The 16,979-nt window shown below is 43.5% G+C and overlaps 1 protein-coding gene across 1 annotated transcript in view; it reads right to left on the bottom strand.

Moving 5' to 3' along the window:
- Nucleotides 1-1,690: 1,690 nt before the first annotated feature.
- DNAH14 (dynein, axonemal, heavy chain 14) overlaps nucleotides 1,691-16,979 on the bottom strand; it is a 127,515-nt gene continuing 112,226 nt past the window's right edge. The window contains exons 73-83 of the mRNA XM_004692941.1: nucleotides 16,846-16,948; nucleotides 14,948-15,175; nucleotides 13,019-13,208; nucleotides 11,334-11,520; nucleotides 10,652-10,812; nucleotides 8,995-9,191; nucleotides 7,113-7,225; nucleotides 6,106-6,245; nucleotides 3,560-3,723; nucleotides 2,269-2,415; nucleotides 1,691-1,906 (exon numbers count right to left, since the gene is read on the bottom strand). Coding sequence (XP_004692998.1) covers nucleotides 1,691-1,906; nucleotides 2,269-2,415; nucleotides 3,560-3,723; nucleotides 6,106-6,245; nucleotides 7,113-7,225; nucleotides 8,995-9,191; nucleotides 10,652-10,812; nucleotides 11,334-11,520; nucleotides 13,019-13,208; nucleotides 14,948-15,175; nucleotides 16,846-16,948 — 1,846 coding nt within the window. The remainder of the gene's footprint in view (nucleotides 1,907-2,268; nucleotides 2,416-3,559; nucleotides 3,724-6,105; nucleotides 6,246-7,112; nucleotides 7,226-8,994; nucleotides 9,192-10,651; nucleotides 10,813-11,333; nucleotides 11,521-13,018; nucleotides 13,209-14,947; nucleotides 15,176-16,845; nucleotides 16,949-16,979) is intronic.

Raw genomic sequence — 16,979 nt, 5'->3', positions numbered from 1 at the left:
GTGACATGCCCTTCTCAATAGCCATGATTAGCTCAAGTTTGAAGTCACTTGAGATGGGAGAGTAATGAAATGACTCTTGCATCTTTCAAAGAGAATCAGTTAATATACACAGGTTCTTCGGTAGATCTTTAGATATAACTATTTTGAACCCACTATTATGCTTCTAAGTTTAATAAATTCAATCAAAACTACCTTCTGCCACACACTCGTGGAATGTTATTTATCAGCTTAGTTGTTTTCCCCACTATTGAAGAAAATGAACTAATCTTATGGTTCATTCTTAGAGGATTTGTGGAAAAGCAAGAAAACTTATGATTGTATAATGATGATTAAAAGCACCTAACACTGTCTGTTGTTACACACAGGTTTTGACCACAGGAGCATCCGTGTGTGAGAGACAAACCATGTGTGAACAGCGCCAGTGGGTCAGTGAGATGAGTGCACACTCAGATCCCAGGCTCCGTTGCATCCCAGCGTGATCTTACCCTGTGGGAGGTGGTGCCGGGATCCCCACCAACACCAGGCCGGTTAAAAAGCCATAGGGCATGAGTCTCAGCCTGGCCTTTTGAACTGTTTGGAGAAAAACCTTGTGTGTCATGGTTTTCACAGATAACAGACTGTTCTAGCAAACTGTCAATTATTCTTAAAATGACTTCAGTAAATGAATTGGACCAAGATAGGTCTCACCTTGTATCTTTTGTTGAAATCATGTGTTTTACCATTTTCTTACTGATTCCTAAACAGCAGGGACTAGGTCTTCATAAATCTTCCCTGCACTTTTGTGATTAGGTTCTACTGTATAGCTTTGTGATGATGACACTGTCAGATGCTACGATTTCTTAGACACAGAAGTAGCCGATAACATTTTGATAACATTTTGCTCATGCCCCTCCTCCCCCAAAAGAACAAGTTGTGATTTTATTTTTTGTGTATGTGGGGAGTGTTTTCTGTCAATGACCCAGTTGCCAGGGTACAGGGACAGGGATTGTGGCTGTTCACTCTCAGCATTATGACCTCAGACAAGTCACTGACTCTCTGGGTCCCTGCTTCCTCATGTAGCAAAGCTGCCTGGGGCCTCACAGCACGTAGGGGTTTGAAAGTTAGGTAGGAATTCTCATCAGTGCTCAACAGAGTGTACAAAAATTAAAATTCTACCTACAGAGCCCCATTTCCATATTCGTTCAGTTAGCTGCATTCTCAGAAGCCTTTCTCAGTGGATAGAGAAGGTCTGGTGAGGTCAGCAGAGACTGTGTCATACTCGAGGGGGAGAAGGCCTCCTCCTTTGTCTCCAGGCCTGCAATCAGGCCTGCCGTGTCATGTTCTGCTGGCTCAGAGCAGCCAGGGAAGCAAAGTGTTCCACAGAGTGACTCCTCGCAGGGATATTTTAACCTACTGAGTGATGTCATATCTTGATTCCAGAAATATCTGGGATCCAGCTCATGACAATGTGCCCTGATGTCTTGCCAGCTGCTGGGGTTGTCACTTTTAGAAAAGTCAAACCTGCTGCTGTCCTGGCCATGCTCACTCCCCGGAACCCGAGCCCGACTGCAGGAGCCTACCTGGAGTAAAGAGCAGCTAGAAGAGCCTCTGCGTGTCACATGGGGACGTCTACAGGGTGTTACCTGCAAGTGAGTCTTGAATCACGCAAGCCCAGGCAGAGTAAAAAAATTAAACAGTTTGGGCTGGAAGTTTATTTTTCATTCTTCTCACACAACAGTGCAACCTGCATTGTGTTCCAGTGACTGGGAGGCTTCCTGGTGGGTAAGTAGACTGACGTCAGGAAGCTGGAGGCTAAGCCAGTGCTCGTCAAAATTCTTGACCTCTCAGGTGTCTGATACACTGGGCATTCAAAAGTATAGAGCTCTGAATAGGTTTGAGTAGGAGTGCTGGGTCTTTCAGTAGAAATCTGAAAAAGAAAGCCCACAATTGAAAAGGCGTAGTTCAAGCAAATCAGTGGCTCCCACTTTTAATGTTAGGTTTGTGGGATTTGCTAAAAATTGAAGTTTAGATGGTTCTATGACTGCTCGTGGAAGTAATGTTGAAGAATGAACTAGTATGAACGAGTAATTATCATGGCCTCATAGTGCATTTATTGACAGTTTAGGTTTTAGCAATAGTTTGGGGGGTGTTTTAAATGTTTGCTGTCAGAAGCATATCACCAAATTTCCCCTTGTGAAGCTGGAGGTGTAGAAATAGAAGGAATGGTCTGTATGCATTGCTGAGGGAAGTTCAAAAGATTTAAGACTAGAGTAACAGATAGATAGTTACCTTTGTGGGCAAGAAGTATATTTCGGGAAAATCACAACATGTCTCAAAAGGCAGTGAGTCTTCTAGTACTTTCTGTTCATAATTCCATCTTGCTCCCTCAATGAATAAGCCAAAAATGTGAGCGCCGACATGTGAGTAACCTGCGGGCTAAGTTCAAAGAGAGGTGGGTCAGTGGGTCCCCAGCAGGTGGCTCCAGACAGAGGGCTGCCAGGGAAGGGGTAAGTCACAGCCCTTCTACCCCAGGGGGGACCGTGCCCCAACCCCCAAGGCCTGTTTTCCCAGGTGGTAAGGTATCAGTGCTTTGTATGCTCTGGTGTAAATAGGACGAAGCTATACTGCAAAATGTTTCAAACAGTGAGCTCCCAAGTTGCTGGAGTTATCCTCCTTAGTCCAGCTTTTTAGAAGACAGAAAAAATAGAGTCAAGACACTCTGCTCAAACTCTGTCACCTACTTCTATGTGCTACAGTGATTGAGCTAGGTTCTGAAAAGTCTACAAGACTAGGAAAGATTCTTTATCTTATTTTTGAAGGCTATGAGAAGGGTTAAATGAGTTCGGGATAAGTTCTGGTAAGTAGCAAATGTAGTTTCTGGGTGACCGAAGGTGCCTGGGCTCTCTCAGAAGTGTGCAGTAGCCACGTGGCCCAGCACGATACACTGCACCCCAGCCCACGTTCAGACATGGACAAAGGACTTGAATAGACACTTCTCCAAAGAAGATGCACCACGGTCGTCCAGCATTGCTAGTCAGGAGACTGCAGGTCGGGACCCCAGTGAGCCTCCTCTTCACACCCACTGTGCTACCCCTAGCTGGGAAACAGCAAGTCGGGGAGGATGTGGAGAAGCCTGGCACCTGGGGGGCTGTGGGCTCTGGGCGCCCTGCCGAAGCTGCCTCCCGCCATCCCCAGCACAGTGCGGTGTGGTCACGTTTCCCTGCAGGCTGGCTGGGGGTTTCTGCTGGGCACCCCCTCAAGTCTGGGATGAGGGGCGCCGGGAGGAGAGGCCTGCCCCAGGAGTCCAGACAACACACTTCCACCCTGACTGGTGCAGCGTTCAGTCCCCATGCAAAGTTCATTTGCTGTGGTTATTTAAGCCTTTTGTCCATTTAATCCATTTGTAATTATACCAACCCCCTGAGGACAAGAGTGGGAGGATGCAGCAGTGCTGGGGCCTGCCTTGGTATGCTGGCTCTCATGCCAGGGGGGCCTGGCCCCTCTGACGTGCAGGCAGGGGTTTGCTGAGGGTTTGCGTGAACGGCCGCCCTGAGGATCGATCGTTTGGTCGCTTCACTACCTTAAAGGCTCTCCTGAGGATGCTGACTTTCTGCTGGACGGCGATGGAGAACTCCTCGTCCTGCACGTCAGGGCTGTCAGAGACCACGTGATGGGTGAACGTGAGGGCATTGGTGGAGATTCCCTGGGACCTCCCGTAGTCTTGGAGTAAGGCAGTAAGAAAGGCTTTGGAGCAAAAGACACACTAATAAGTAGCTTGTGAGTCCAGGGGTCCAGGGCACTCCCCAGTTTCCCCATGGAGCCTTAACACAGATGTCCTGAGGGAGGAGAGCAGAGAGCGAGAGGCTGTGGGGGAGCAGGAGGCGGGTGTGAGTGTCTGGGCAGGAGGGGGGCTCCATCCAGTCGGGCACCGCTTTGGTGACATTAGCCTGGCTAGTTGATGGGGTTCTTGGGGGACAGGGGTTGCTTTTGTAGGACCAGTTTCGAGGGCCCTTAGATACTTCTGACCCAAGTGTGACTGATCATCTAGAATGTCATCTTCCTGGCAGTCTGGGGAGCTCTTGGAACAAGGACAACACCCAGGGGTGTCAGGGTCTTTCTCCAGAAATGACACATGGACTTAGAAAAGAACAGGCTCTAGCATCACTGTGCTGTTTACAGTCATTCCCTGCAACCCCCACACCTTGGTTGCATGGAGAAAGGCTGTGGACAGGAGGGAAAAAAGGAAGTGAAGATATGGTGGAAAAAACTGGGTTACGAGGAGGCAGGTGGAGTGTGACATGCAAAACAAAGGACCACCTGCATCTGCACATGTAACCAAAATGAAGAGACACCCCACTGAATGGGAGAAAATATTTGCACTTATACAATTGACAAGGGACGGATCACAGAGTTCTACAAAGAGTTTACTAACTCAGCAACCCAGTCAAAAATGTGCAAAAGAACTAAAAGTTACTTCTCCACAGAAAAAATGCAAATGGCCAACAGGCAGATGAAAAATATCCAACATCATTCATTGTCAGGGCAATGCAAATCAAAACCACAATGAGATATTTCCTCACACCAGTGAGAATGGCCCACATTAAACAAGCGAACAAAAACTGGCAACAACAGATGTTGGTGAGGATGTAGAGAGAAAGGAGCCCTCTTTCATTGCCAGTGGGGAGTGAAAAATGGTCCAGCCATTATGGAGGTTCCTCAAAATACTTAAAATGGAGCTACCATATGATCCAGCAATTCAACTCCTAGGAATCTACCGTAGGAACACAAAAAAGCTAACTTGAAAGGAAACCTGCATTTGTATGTTTGCTGCAGCACTATTTACAATTCCGAAGATATGAAAGCAACCCAAGTGCCCCCAAACAGAAGAGTGGATCAAGAAGAAGTGGTCTGTGTACACGATGGCGTACCTACTCAGTGATCAAAAAAGATAAACTCATGCCGCGTACAGCAACATGGATGGAGCTGGAAGGATTATGCTCAGTGAAATAAGCCAGAAGGAAAAGATAAATACTGGGTGGTTTCCCTTACAGGTGGAAGTTGGGGAAACTGAACAGAGGGTCAGGAAAGACCTCAGATCTGAAGCATCCAGCAGGAGAGAGAAGGGTCAAGAGAGGGGAGGGAAGTGAAAAGCACAAGGAACGTGGTAACAATTCACAGGTGCTGTGGCAGTGGGAGAATTGCGGGGGCTATACCTGAAGGATAAATCAAGTATCATACAAAAATGAACAATGATGTAATAATAATTGAAAAACAACAACAACAAACTTGCCTCAGTGATTTCGGAAAAATTACTTAACTTCTCTATGACAAGTTTTCCCTTTCTGAAAATCGGGATAGTAACAGTAATAACCCCATAGGAACATCATGGGAACTGAGTGATGAAAAATTTACAAATTACTCAGAATTGTGCCCGCACCAGGTAATTACTATGTATGGGTATGAGCGACTCTCTCTCATTCTAGTCCCATCTCAACAATACTTAGCCTGTGGCAAGTTCCAAGTCTTGGCAGTTTTTTCCTTAGAAGCCTTCCCTGATCCTTAGTTGAGGTCACCTGTGTTATGCTCCAACAGTATCCATTTATTCACATATTCACTCAGAAATCACTCATTTATTCTTCAAATAGTCATTGAGAGAGCTTTTTAGGTAACGGCGTTTGCATGAGGTGCCAGGGATACACCAGGGTATAAAATCAGCCCTGTCTCCTGTCCTAGGGGGTTTACAGTGTGCCCTCGGCTCTGGCTCAGTAGTTCTTAAATGGATAAATGGCTGAAGCACAGGCTAAGTGCCCGTCTCCAGGAGTCCTCCCTGGTGCAGAGGCCTTTGGGCGGATCTGGTGTCAACATTTGGCATCACAGAACCAGTAGCCTAGAGATGAAAAAAATGAGACAATGCCAAGGTTTGGGTGAATCAGACAACAATGGGCTATTTTGAAGGGGGGTGGTTCCAGAGGAGTAGAGACACTGCTTCAGAGCATGGGGAGGCCCTGGGACCCGGAGGGCATAGGTGCTGTCACCCCACAGGGAGGAGGGCAGAGATTGGACGTTCAGGTGTCATGGACAGACTTGCCCGGTCAGGTGCGGGCTGGTCCTTGTTCTTGTGCTCACCTTGTGGAAAGAAGAACGCTGGGAGCCAGTACCTAGTAGGAAATCCTTCAAAGAAATAATTCTTTGGATCATCAGCATGCTGAGGGATTTTACTGGACAGCGGGGTAACGTGCTTCCACGTTGAGATTAATCTCATGTACCTATCAGAAGGCAGACCACAGGCTGCAGTGGGTAGGGGCAAAGAGCTGCACAGAGGTTCCCCGCAACTCCCTCTACTCCTTGCTATGGTCCGCCTTTCCTTTTCATCTCCAGCTCTCCCCAACTTTGGGCCCTTGTCCTGTACTTTAATGGAAGCCAACTCCAGCTATGTCTTAAAGGGCTCCGGAGAGCCTGATAGGTTGGGTAACTCTAACATTGTTATTATAGCGGGAGTCCTGGCTGGGCCTTGGGGAAACTTGGTGGCTGTTTTGAGTTACTGACTCTCTAACAGGATAACACAAAAGGCTGATTCTCACAGACTTGGGGACCAGGCTTCTTGGGTTCAAATCTTAACTCTTCCACTTTATAGTCAAGTTACTTGTGACTCAATTTCTTCATCTCTAAAATGAGGTTGGTGAAAACTGGCAATCCTCACATCATACGTACAATTGCTATGAGAATGAAGTGTGTTAGTATGAGTAAACACACACACCGTCAGGCACTCACAGAATAGCAACTACTCACACCTTTCAAATTATCTTGTATAAGGCATTAACACCATCTAAAATGATATGTAGTTTCTTTCATATTTCCCCCTGCTCCCTTCACAGGACACAATGCAGAATAATGGAGAGAGAAGTACACTCAGTTCTGGTCCTACCTCTGACTCTCAGAGGAGGTGAACTTGGGTGAGGCTCTCAACCTCTTAGGCCTCCATTTCCTCATCCTACTGTGAAGCTAAGCATCCATCCCTTGCCTAATTCATGGTAGCCGTGAGAACCCCCAAAACTCCACATGGAAAATGATGCTGCAAAATGGTAAACACTAAGCAAAAGAAAGGAACTAACGTAAGGTACTTTGATTCATACCGGTGATGTATTGCTGTGTAAGCCATTTTGGCCCAGGTATTGAAGAAATTCACTCGATGGATGAGATCATCAACCCAGGAACTCAGGGGCTTACATGACTTGTAGGCATGTTTCTGTTGGGATTTAGAGAGAGACTCACATCATTTTCTTTAGATTAGTCTTTGGCACCACTAGGACATATCTGTGAATGCTGGTAACAGACAAAATTGTCAGAGTGAAAAAACTTGGCAGGAGGAAGTGCGTTTCCAGCTGAAGGTAGACCACGAGAAGTCTGCAGCCACCCCCAAGGTACACAGCATCATCTCAACAGCACGCTGGATCAGGCACTTGGACACCCACACCAGAGGATGGTATTCATCACTCCTCTTGAGTTTGTTTCATCTGTCCCTTCCCCTGCTACTCCACTTCCTGGCCATCCCTTTCCCCTTACCTGGGTAGATACCTCCTGCCACTTGGTAGGAGCAATTGCAACTTCCTGTCTTTTCCCTGTACAAAATTCTATAAATTCCTATTCACTGTCTGCTCCATTCCCCCTTTTTCCTTCCAGCTCTGAGTCAAGTCAACCCCTGCTCTGCTCTGCACCGCACCTCCCTCCGCACAGTCTGTCCTTGCATGTGGGCACCTGCATGTCTAGGCTGACAGTCTCTCCAGCTCACCTGCTCTTGTCACTGCTGGGTCTGCCCTTGTCTCGGCCACGGGCATCCCAACGGGCCATCTTCTCGCAACCTAACTTTGCGTCCAGCTTTCACTAGTGGGCTTTCTTAGCAGGCCATGAGGCCTCTCTGTTCCTCAGCTTCCAAATCTTAGTACGGACACTGAAGGGATTTCCCTAAGGCCCTTGCAAACTCTACGATCTCATGGTTCTAAATGTGTGAAGCCTGCAGACTCCACGGGTCATTTTTTTCACCAGTTTTTGGCCAGCTTTCAAGAACTAACAATGGTTATTGCTCTTTTAATCTCTATAATTCCCAGCTAGTCACAGCGTACTATTTAAAGTGCACATTCAATACTTTTCATGTATTCATTGATCATTGTTATAAATTCTGGAAAATTTTCATCACTTCAAAACAAAGCCTGCCACATCTTTTAACACCACTTCTCCTGCCCCTGTCAAACTCAGCCAAGCAAGCTGCTCATCTACTTTCTACTCTATGGATTTGTCTAGTGTGGACATTTCAGTGCTGATTATATTCTTGTTCTAATAATTTTGTGTTTTTACAAATTGGATAATGACCTTGCAATCATTTACTTTTGCTTTGTTTACATGTTTTGTGTTTTTTTATTTAAATGTCACTCAATTTCTGCTACAAAACAATATATTGTAGAAATATGAAAAGATCAAAAAAGCAAAAAGCAGAAATAGAAATCACTCATAATTCTATCACCCTAAGTAAATCTTTTACTTCTGTATGCATTTTCTTCCAATTCTCTCTCTCCTATCCCTTTCTTGCTCTCCCTTACAACCTCATTGATTCTCCTTATTTGCAGTAGTTATATTCCATAAAGTTGATCAAAAATTACATTTTTCTGAAATTAAAAAAATGAACAATATATCTTCAAGATGTTTCCCTATCAGCACATACCTCGCTAGTTACTATATCATAATTTAGCTAGCCAAAGTCCTCCTGAGTGGATATTCAAGTTGCTTTCAGCTTGATGGCATTATATACACCTCTCTGATAAACCTCTTTATTTAAGTAGTTCCAAATTGCCTCCTCAGAGGTTAGATTAACATGCATGGCTCACACCAACATACTCCGCCAGCATCTTTCAATGGTTACGTAATATTTCATTGTGAGGTTGGATCATTGTGACCTTAGCCCTCCCCTGAAACTAGGACATTTATTTCAATCAAACAAATAAATAGGAAAGAATTGCTTACCAGCCACAATGTTGGTATTCTCATATCAAGGAAAGAGTAATATATTTCCTCTAATTCTTGGGTCAGGATGATCACTCCTTTCATAGCAAGTTGGAAGTCATTCAAAGATTTATGTATAATAAATAATAAGTTATCAAAGCGTCCAATTTCTTGGCTCAAAAAGGTGAGTAAGACACAATGAACTAGGGGGTCATAGCCTAGGTTTAAAAAAAAAGATACGTTTATGACATTGCAGGAGAGGCATCTCCGTGTTCCCTGCCCCACCTCACGAGGGGGAGCATTGAGCAGCAAGGGGTTGCTTGAGCCACAGAAGGGGAGACACCTGGAGAAAGAGAGAGAGTGAGAGTGCTTGCTTCTCAGCTTTGGACTTGCACCCATGGACTTGCAGGAGAGACATGCAGAAACATCTGGAAAAGGCAAGTGGGCGAGAAACATGTGGGGAGGCTGGAGGCTGCCAGTGCTGATTTGTGCTTTGATTTTTCTCCGTTCATCCTGGCCCTGCCTGGCCCCTTCCACCCCTGTTCTGTGGTTCCCCTCCAGAAGGCGCCTGAGCCATGTGGCAACCTTTCCAGACTCAGTGGCCCTGTTTCAGGCCAAATCTGTTTGTTTGGACATTTACTCACCGGGGGTGGGTAACTTTGGATGTTTTATTGAGAAACTATTGTCCTTTCTTCTCTTTCTATGCACAACAATTCTATTAAAGATCTTTCACACTAACATTTGCTTGTCTTTGTGCACAGAGGTGGCCAGACCACTTTAAAACATGCAAGTTTGAGAGTCCTGGCTGGCCCTCAGTCGGCCCACTAACTATCTTTCCAATGAAAAACAGTTTTGTGTGTAGAGATATAGGTGTTGGAAAATAACAGAACTTTATGTACCTAGACTAGGGAGCGAAACACTTGTACAAAAACCAGTGAGTAAATATTTTTGGCTTTTGAAACTTCCCTTTTTTTCTATCACAACTTCTTAACACTCCAACTACAATGTGAATATCTTATGTGAATACACAGACATCATGTAAACAAGTGTGTCTGTATTTCAATAATGCTTTATTGGTGGGCATGCAAATGTGAATTCCATTCATGTGTTATAAAATATGCATCTTCTTTTGGTGATTTTCAAACACCAAAAATATAAGAAGGATTCTGGCTTGCAGGCTGGGCCAAAACAAACCGTGTTCTGGGTTTGGGCAAGTCTGAGTTTGCTGACCACTGGTCTATACTTAACAATATTAACTATGTTCACAGACTGTTGGTCAACGTTTAGTTCTAAACTGATTATTTTTCAGATATTGAAATATGGATACTGAATCCTACCTGGGCAAACTGGCACAATCCAACACGTTAGTCCCTGAGAGCTGAGCCTGGAGCTAGCTCTGGACAGCTAGAGTTTCTCTATCTCCCCTGGGCCTGCCTTCCGGTCTCTTATTCTCTCAGAGTCCAGAGGTCTCCCGTCAAAGGGCCCATCCGCACCTCCCTGCCACAATACTGTTCCCACAGGCAGAGGGAAAGCGAGCAGAGATCTAGACATCGGAGAGCATCTCTCCAGCAGAGATCTAGTTTTCCATCTCATTTTGGCCTTTTTGTCCTCTCTTCCTCTCTCCTGAAGCCAGGGGCTTTCCCTGAGGAAAGGGACCAAGTTCACGGGCCATGCTCACCTTTGAAATGCTTACAAAGAGACTCCCAAATGGGACCAGACATGATGCCCTTTAAGGTGCTCTGGGCGCAGGAAGAGTCCTCCTTCTCCACAGACCTTGGCAACCGCTTTTGTAAGTCAGATAAAATTTCCATCACAAATTCATTATCGTCCCTTTCTCGGCTGCAAAAGAAATCAAGAGAAGAAAGAGGTACTAATCTGCCCAACCCAAGAGGGCCCCCTATTTAGGTCCTATAAGTCTTATAGAGATTATGGTATTCATTTAATTTTACACACTAAAAAAAAAAAAACTGTCCATTGCACTTTAGACATCTGCAAGGAAATACGTATTTTTAAAGTTTTCTTTGGATTTGTGAAATATTCTTTATCTGAATTCATGAAGGAAGTGCGAAGACTGAAATGAAGAGGTGGAGGCAGGCAGACCAGGAGTGGTAAGTAGCCTCAGAGGTTATCCAGCTGCTTGTCAGGTTCCTCTGTAGTCACAACAAGGTCTCCTGATCACACTCAGAGCGCCGTGACAGGTTGGTATGAAGCTGTGACACTAAGCAATTGAGAGATTCTATATTTTTAGACTGCATGTTTAGATTTTATTTTAGGCTGCTTTCTCTGTAAGTTCAATACTGTATCCTTCAAATAAATATTGCTTAATTTCAAGTTAGAATTTTTCCAAGGGCGTTCTTTACCTGATCATGAGGCTGGCAGTGATAGCTCTTGGTTGCATGGCAATGACATTGTCAATGAACTTCTGGGCCTGGACCTTCCTGACATTTCCTGTGGCCTCAGGGTGCATTCCTAAGAGTTCAGGAGGGTCATCGTCAGGTAGGGAGTGGATAATGTGTATGCAGTCCTCTATACTTGCAGGCAATGGCACTGACTGGCATACCTGAAAATGTAAGGACTTTTTCAATATTTGCCTTGTGAAATGTGCACTTTCAGTAATGTGTGAATATAATACTTCCCCATGAAACCTGTCATAGAAGGTAGATTTTTGGAAGCTTTAAAACATTTTAAGCCAAATTATTTAACACTCTTCCTATCAATCTGATTCTGTAGCTGCTTGACTAGTAGAAAATAGAATAAAGATTCTGTGTCATTTTCTGGTCCTAGACTTTAAGTGTTAAAAAGGGGGAGAAAAGAAGAGAAATGCATTGTTTATATGGCCAGGAAAGTGGGCAGTGGTTGATTATCCTCAAGCAAAACTGATGTATTAATGAGGACCACAGAAAAATATCAGGTAACAATGTCATTGAGCTTTAAAAAAGCATCTTCTGAAGAAGCTAGGACTATGACAAGGAGCAGGAAGAGCTGGCAAGTTGGAATTGTCATAAAACAGGTCAGTGTTTAGGGTCCTTCCTGGTGGCACAGCGGGTTAAAGCGCAGCACTAAGAAGCTAAAGCCACTTCAGCATGAGTTCGATCCCCACCCCAGCGGTGACCCACATGGCGCAGCAGACCTCTCCTGACCCGCCTGTTGCTCCCCTCAGCAGTGTACTTCTTCAGTCAGCCTGTTCTGCTCCCCACTCTGTCGCTGGTGGATCCTCTCACTGTCCCTGCACCTCTGGCCTGTACCCCAGTTCTGATCATAAATAAACAAATCTTAAAAAAAAAAAAGTCAGTGTTTAAAGAAACTAAATAACTGAAATATGTGACCTCAGACTACAAGTGGGCTGATGGAACTTCTGTAAGGTACGGTGGGCTTCCTCATGTATGCACGAAACAATCTGTATGCAAAAACTTTCTTGGCAATTTAAAAGATTATCAAGGATAATTTTATTTTATGAGCTGAATTTAGACTCAATACCTAAAATGCTACTTAAACAGTTTATTAAGTGGAAATCTTAGTAACTCACAGCTTTTCCTGATTTAGCAAATATTCAAAGGATATAATTTAAGTCTTCTTGTTGACTCAACGGACTATTCTATAGATCGTATAGGTGAATCTTCCCAAAGCACCACTGTTAACATTTCATGCTCTCCACAGATGACCTGGATAGGATCTCTGTTTCTTGTAACGAGGGGCCCACCCAACTTACAACAACCACACAGGAAAACTTCCTTCTCTCTCACTGTATATTCACCTGTCCCATGCAAATTCCCACCCATCAAAATTGAAGTCAAGTGCAGCCTCCACACCCTCAGGTCAGAGGTCCCCAGAACTGTTACATCCACTAGCAACCATCTTCCAGGGGCACAGCTGTTCATGTGCACAATGCTTCTATCTAGTAAGAATGTGGGTGATTTACCTTTACAGCAGTGCCAATTACTATGTCTTGAAAAGGGAATGTTGAGATTTAAATACAGGTGTTAAAATAATTCAATAACGGTTAGTGAAAGTAGATAAGAAAATAGATTTTCTCTTACCTCATCACTAGAGAAACTGAAGTTATCTTTCAACACTTCGGGATTAAAAAATTGGTAGAGAAGGGTGTTTAAGCACCGCCGGTCCCAGTGGTCGGTGACCCAGCCGCCGTAGATGACCTCCCCGACCAGGTAGCGCAGCGTCTGCCAGGGGACCACGGAGGTCGAGCTCAGGCAGTTCCCCAGCAGCTTGATGGCGACCTTTGGGAAACGCACTGATTTTCATTCCAGTGCGTTTGTAGCTGACACTGATGTCTTAACATAGAATCAACAACTCAAATGGTTCTTTAAAAATAGATGGATATAGCAGGAGGAATAAAAACATGAGGACATACATTTCTCTCCATTAATTCTCTATTCCTTGTTGAGCAAACATGTACCTTCTTCGTATTTTGAATAGGCAAAATGAGTACGTTGTACTGAATTCAAAAGGTACAAAGTGATAAACAAGGACAAGTAGCTCTCACCTCTCCCTCCTCCAGCCACCAGATCCTCACCCTGGGGGCCATTCCTGTGAGCAGTTTCTTGGGCACCCTTAACCACCCATGGGACGTGACTGCTCACAGATTGACTCAGCCCCTCTCCTCCCCCTTCTCACCTTCCCTCTGCCACTCTCCGTCTCTCTCTTCCTCCCTACCTTTCGTCTTCTTTATTTTCCTGCCTTCCTTTCTTCCACAAAAGTGAGTTTTATCAATTCTGAAATCTCTTAGAGTTCTAATGAAAGCTGCATTGAGGGGCCTCCCTGGTGGCCCAGGGCTTCAATCACAGCGCTATCAAGTTGCTGCCAGTCCCTGCAGCATGAGTTCAATTCGCAGCCAGGGAGCTGAACCTCATGGTGCAGATCTCTCCTCTCTCACCAGTGTCTCCCCCCGCTGCTCCCCTAGGCAGTGTGTTTCAGTAGGTCTGCTTGTCCTACTCCCCACTCTGTCTCTGGTGAATCCTCTCACCCCTGTACCTCTGGCCAATACCCCAGTTCTTGATTTTATAACTACAGAAACCTTAAAAAAAAAAAAAAGAATTGTATTGAATTTGACTATTAATTTCTGAAGAATTGATACTTATAATATGGGGAGTCTCCCCATTCAAGAACACCTGGTATATTTATTTAGAAATTTCAAGATTTAAAAAAAGAGCCGTGGACCAGGCGAAAAAATAATAAGAATAATGAATAGCCATATACCAGAGACATTTTGTGGGGATGGAGTGGGGAATGGGATCAAAAAGGGGGGGGAGGAAAGTGCACGGGACTATGGTGATGGCACATGGGTGACTCAGTGATGGGAAACCCACGGGGATTACAATTGAGATAAAAAAAAGTATAAAATGATGTAAAAATAAACTGTTATATTATTAAAAAAAAGAGCTGTGGTAACAGACTATCTCTCCCTGTTAACTTATAACTTAGGTAATTCCCTTAAGTGTTCTGTGCCTTTATTTCCTTATCTTAAAATGCAGATAATTACTACTTAAGGTTGTAGTAAAAAATAATTCATGTAAGTAATTGGAAAAATTTAAGTTCTCGACAAATGTCCTTTTCCCCCCTTCTAATTTACAAGGACACATACACTTCTTGTTAAATTTGTTCCTGAAAATTTAAATCTTATCATTTTTGTAAATATGCTTGTCTTCTCTCCCATTTCTAAGTGTTTATTGACACTAAGAGTTCATTGGTTTTTATAAATTCATATTTTTATCCAGCTACTTTTCTAAATTCTCTAATTACTAGTCCTAATTTATACTGTTTTGTCTGTTTCTTAAAAGGCATTACTTGAAGTAATTAAAAAACTATTTAGATACAAGATTATATCATCAACAAGTGTCTCCCTTCTTCTTTCTCTTATTGTGCTGTGTAGAAATGTAGTAGGTCCTTATTTTTATATCTTACTGTCATGTACTTTATATCCTACTGTTATCGTTTGTTTTGAAGAGTCCACACTTACCTCCAAGTCTGAAGAACTAAATTCATAGGCAATATTCCAGCCCAATATGCCATACTTTTTTCTTTCATTGATCAGAGCATTGAAAAAACATAAGCTGAATAAGAGCTTTTTCCACCATGGGCCACAGTTAGGTTTTTCAAATATCTCCTCTGTTACTACTGAGCTCTCATTATACCCAAACGTCTGCAGCAAATTGTTTTTCAATCCCTGAGGATTTTCCACTGCAATCTTTAAAACAAACATGAGTAAAAAGAATCTGTGAGCACAGAGGTTCTGAAACTAGAGGGGTCTCTGGGTAGCACTGACAAAAGCATTAGCTAAGGATGGTAGCATTTTTCAGGTTCAGTGGCAAATCAAATATCTTGGGCTATTCTTCCTGTCCATGAAAATTCCTGTGAATGTGACAGATTTCTTTTGTTTCGATTCCTATCTTAAAATGAGATTAACTGTCACTAAAAGCATTTGATTCCCTCTAATTATAGAGTTCTGAAAGCACAGAATTTTAGGAACTTTGGCAATGACAGTTTCTGTAGTCTAAGCTTTCAATGACAGCTGTGGGTGAAACAGAACTGGGCCTGCATGGCCTCAGTGACGTGGCTGATAGAGGAAGTGTCAAATCATAGGAAACAGGACAATGGAATCAAAGGAAGTATTAGTCATCACTTACATCAAGGAGAGCAGTTTTTAAAAAAATCCTTTGGTAGCCTTCTTAAATGGAATAGCTGAAGTGAAGAGGGACTGAAGTTCAAGTGGAGGAAAGAACTAACGGGAGGGCTTTTTCAAGAGTTGGGTGGGTAAGTCCGAAACTGTGAAGTGTAGGAAATGTTCCTGTACTTGAATAAATTACATATATGTATATAATACACACATACATTTAACATGTAAAAATTGGTTGGGTCTGACCTACATGTGTGTGGGTATGTGTGGAGATGTATTATGTGATCCGTGGCTCTCTGTGTGTGTGAACATGAACATGAGATTTCAGGATCAGTGACAGTAAATTCACTTGGAGAAGCCAGAGAAAACTCATTTCTTTGTTTCCCATGAGTGAAGTTGATTCATTCTCAGCCTGGGGAGCCTGCCCTTCTCACCTGATTTCCTCACTCCCATCCCGCCCTCTGCTGATGTCTGCGCTGCTGTGAATGGGCCCAGCATTCTGTCTGTGCGTGGTCAGTGTTCTATGAGGGGCCAATCTTTTGGGCAACTGGATATTTGTTTAACAGAAGTGCCCAAGTCTTTATCCTTATTCAGACTCAATGTAGGAAGTGAGTAGAAGTCACACACAATACTTAATGAGGACTTTTCAGTTAACAATTTCAACCTGGTCTGTTAAGCCCCTTCTAGAAAATTAGTGAACTATAAAATAGTTAGGGAGAGCAAAGATAGGAAAAAGAGAAGCCAGAAGCAAGACAAGTACAGAATTTCTGTATTCTGGTTTGTAACATCCTTGTAGGAGAAAACAAATATCTAATAGAGCAAGGATCTCGTCTACTACTTTAGTACAGTTCATATAGGGCTGAGCAAAGAAATTTAGCAGAGTAGAGCAGAAATTTAGCATTTTCTTCTTAGTTCAGAATGATGAATGCAAGATGATGTATATTCTGTGTTCATCAATGTTTAAATCTGTTAGAATTTTTAAATAAAATTTTATTGATAATGATATTGAGAGATGTTACCAATTTATCACTGATTTATAGACTATACAAGTCTATATCTTCACGTCTACATGTGCACAAGCTTCACCTCCCCAACCAGCAAAGTTCTAATGCCCTTCCCACTGCCAGGCTGACACCTTTAACACCCCCTCCCACCCACCTCCTTGTTCTGGTAACCACTAAATGTCTCACAGAGGCTGAGAGCTACTTTTGTTGTGACAATCTGTCATGTTTTATCCTTACCTTCAAACTCTTTTGAAGAATAGAAACTGGGAAAGAACTGTCTGGTTTGGAACTTAACCACAGTCTAAATTTAGGGTCTATATTTACATTTGGATTATTAAGTCTGAAAAACAAAATATTCATCAACATTTTAA

Source organism: Condylura cristata, unplaced genomic scaffold (assembly GCF_000260355.1).
Source record: "Condylura cristata isolate star-nosed mole 26May11 unplaced genomic scaffold, ConCri1.0 scaffold00035, whole genome shotgun sequence".
Taxonomy (NCBI): domain Eukaryota; kingdom Metazoa; phylum Chordata; class Mammalia; order Eulipotyphla; family Talpidae; genus Condylura; species Condylura cristata.
The sequence above is the reverse complement of the archived record's forward strand: the minus strand, read 5'-3'. Positions and strand labels throughout refer to the sequence as shown.